This window comes from Nicotiana tomentosiformis, chromosome 11 (assembly GCF_000390325.3).
Source record: "Nicotiana tomentosiformis chromosome 11, ASM39032v3, whole genome shotgun sequence".
Classification (NCBI taxonomy): Eukaryota; Viridiplantae; Streptophyta; class Magnoliopsida; order Solanales; family Solanaceae; genus Nicotiana; species Nicotiana tomentosiformis.
In genome coordinates this window covers 23,684,243-23,685,824 of record NC_090822.1, presented here as the reverse complement: position 1 = coordinate 23,685,824, position 1,582 = coordinate 23,684,243, and the positions used below count along the sequence as shown (strand labels likewise).

General features: G+C 39.4%; 1 protein-coding gene across 1 annotated transcript; it reads right to left on the bottom strand.

Annotated features, from left to right (window-relative positions):
* Positions 1 to 571: 571 nt before the first annotated feature.
* On the bottom strand, positions 572 to 925 carry LOC138901140 (uncharacterized). The gene has a single exon (XM_070188880.1). It carries the CDS (start codon positions 923 to 925, stop codon positions 572 to 574), a length of 354 nt encoding a protein of 117 aa, XP_070044981.1.
* Between the last annotated feature and the right edge of the window lie 657 nt (positions 926 to 1,582).

The window sequence follows — 1,582 nt, the reverse complement described above, 5'->3', positions numbered from 1 at the left end:
GAGCTTTCCCCCCAAGCAGCGACCATAGCCTTGGTTGAACCTTTGTTGTTGCTTTTCTTGGGTTGAACTTGTTCCTTCTTCCTGTTCCTTTGTTCAACTCTTCCCTTCTTCCATTTAATTTCCCACAAAGGACAGTTCTTGATGTGATTAGTCTTTCCATACTTGTAGCAACCATCATTAGTTTGCTTCTCAGGAATTTTTGACTTGCTATAACTTGCACTTCTTAAAGAACCCTTTTCTCTCCTTAGGTACTTCTTGAAGTCCTTGGTGATCATAGCCATTTCATCATCTTCCAGATCAGAAACTTCAGTGATTCTGAGTGCCAAGCTTCTTTTCTTTTTAGGCACATCCATCTTCATGGTTTGTCTCCTAAATTCATAAGCAATGAGATTTCCAATTAATTCATACAGTGGGAGAGCAAAATATTCTTTTATTCCTGGATGGTAGTGATTTTGCTCTCCCAAGTGATAGGCAAAACCCTAGCCAGTATCTTCTCGACTCTATCTTCTTCATGAATAATCCTTCCAAGAGATTTTAGCTCATTTGTTAGTGTAGTGAACCTTGTGTACATTTATTGAATGGTTTCTCCTTCCTTCATAGCAAAGTTCTTATACTGAGAGTATAGTAGAGTTCCTTTGGATCTCTTCACCTGAGGTGTTCCTTCGTGAGCCACTTGCAGTGTGTCCCAAATTTGCTTAGTAGTGGCACAACTTTGGATTCTGTTGTGCTCATCTGGACCAAGTCCACAAACAAGCCATTTCTTGGCTTTAGCATTCTTCTCCCACTTCTTCAAGTCCTTAGCCGTGCAGTAAACTCTTATCTTTAGCACATCTACTCCTTTAGTATTTTTCTTCAAGGTAGTCAGTGGACTATCGGTGACAATGTCCCATAGCTCATAGTCATCTCCTATAATGTGATCTCTCATTCTGTTTTTCCACCAAGAGTAGTACTGGCCATTAAAGAGTGATGGCCTAGCAGTGGATTGCCCTTCCCAGATTCCAGGTGGTGCACTCATCTTGATCTTCTCCTAAGGTGTTAGCATCTTCAAGGATAACCTGCCTTGCTACCAATTGATGTTTTATACTTTAATGTCACACAAGAGGGAGGGGATGATTTGTGTGGTATCCAATTTTTTGTGTGCACAAATTTTAGAAGGGCTTGGTTCTTCTATGTGTTCCTTATACTACTATTGCGGAAATAGTAAATGCGGAAAGTAAAGAACACAATTATTTTTACGTGAAAAATACCCGACTCAAAAGGTGAAAAAACCACGACCTACTACTCAGTAGGATTTTCCCCAACACTTCACTAAATTACTGAGCCAAGACAGCATTTACAAAACTCTTTGTAAACCTAAGGATTACCTCTAATCCCGTTGTGGGAACCAACCTCTAACTATTGCGACAACTTCAAGTTAACTCTAACTTGAATACAATACTTAGAGTACCTAATACAATTGCTTCTAGATAAAGCTGAAAGGTACAACTTGAAACACCTACTATAATGAAACTAGAATAAAAGACAGACACTTGGAACTGGTTCTTCTATCTGGTTCATGTAGCTTCAGGTTCGCACACTTGAA

What these genes read in the sequence shown, in the direction of transcription:
- LOC138901140 (XM_070188880.1), bottom strand. Translation starts at nt 925, where the DNA reads ATGAGAGATCACATTATAGGAGATGACTATGAGCTATGGGACATTGTC.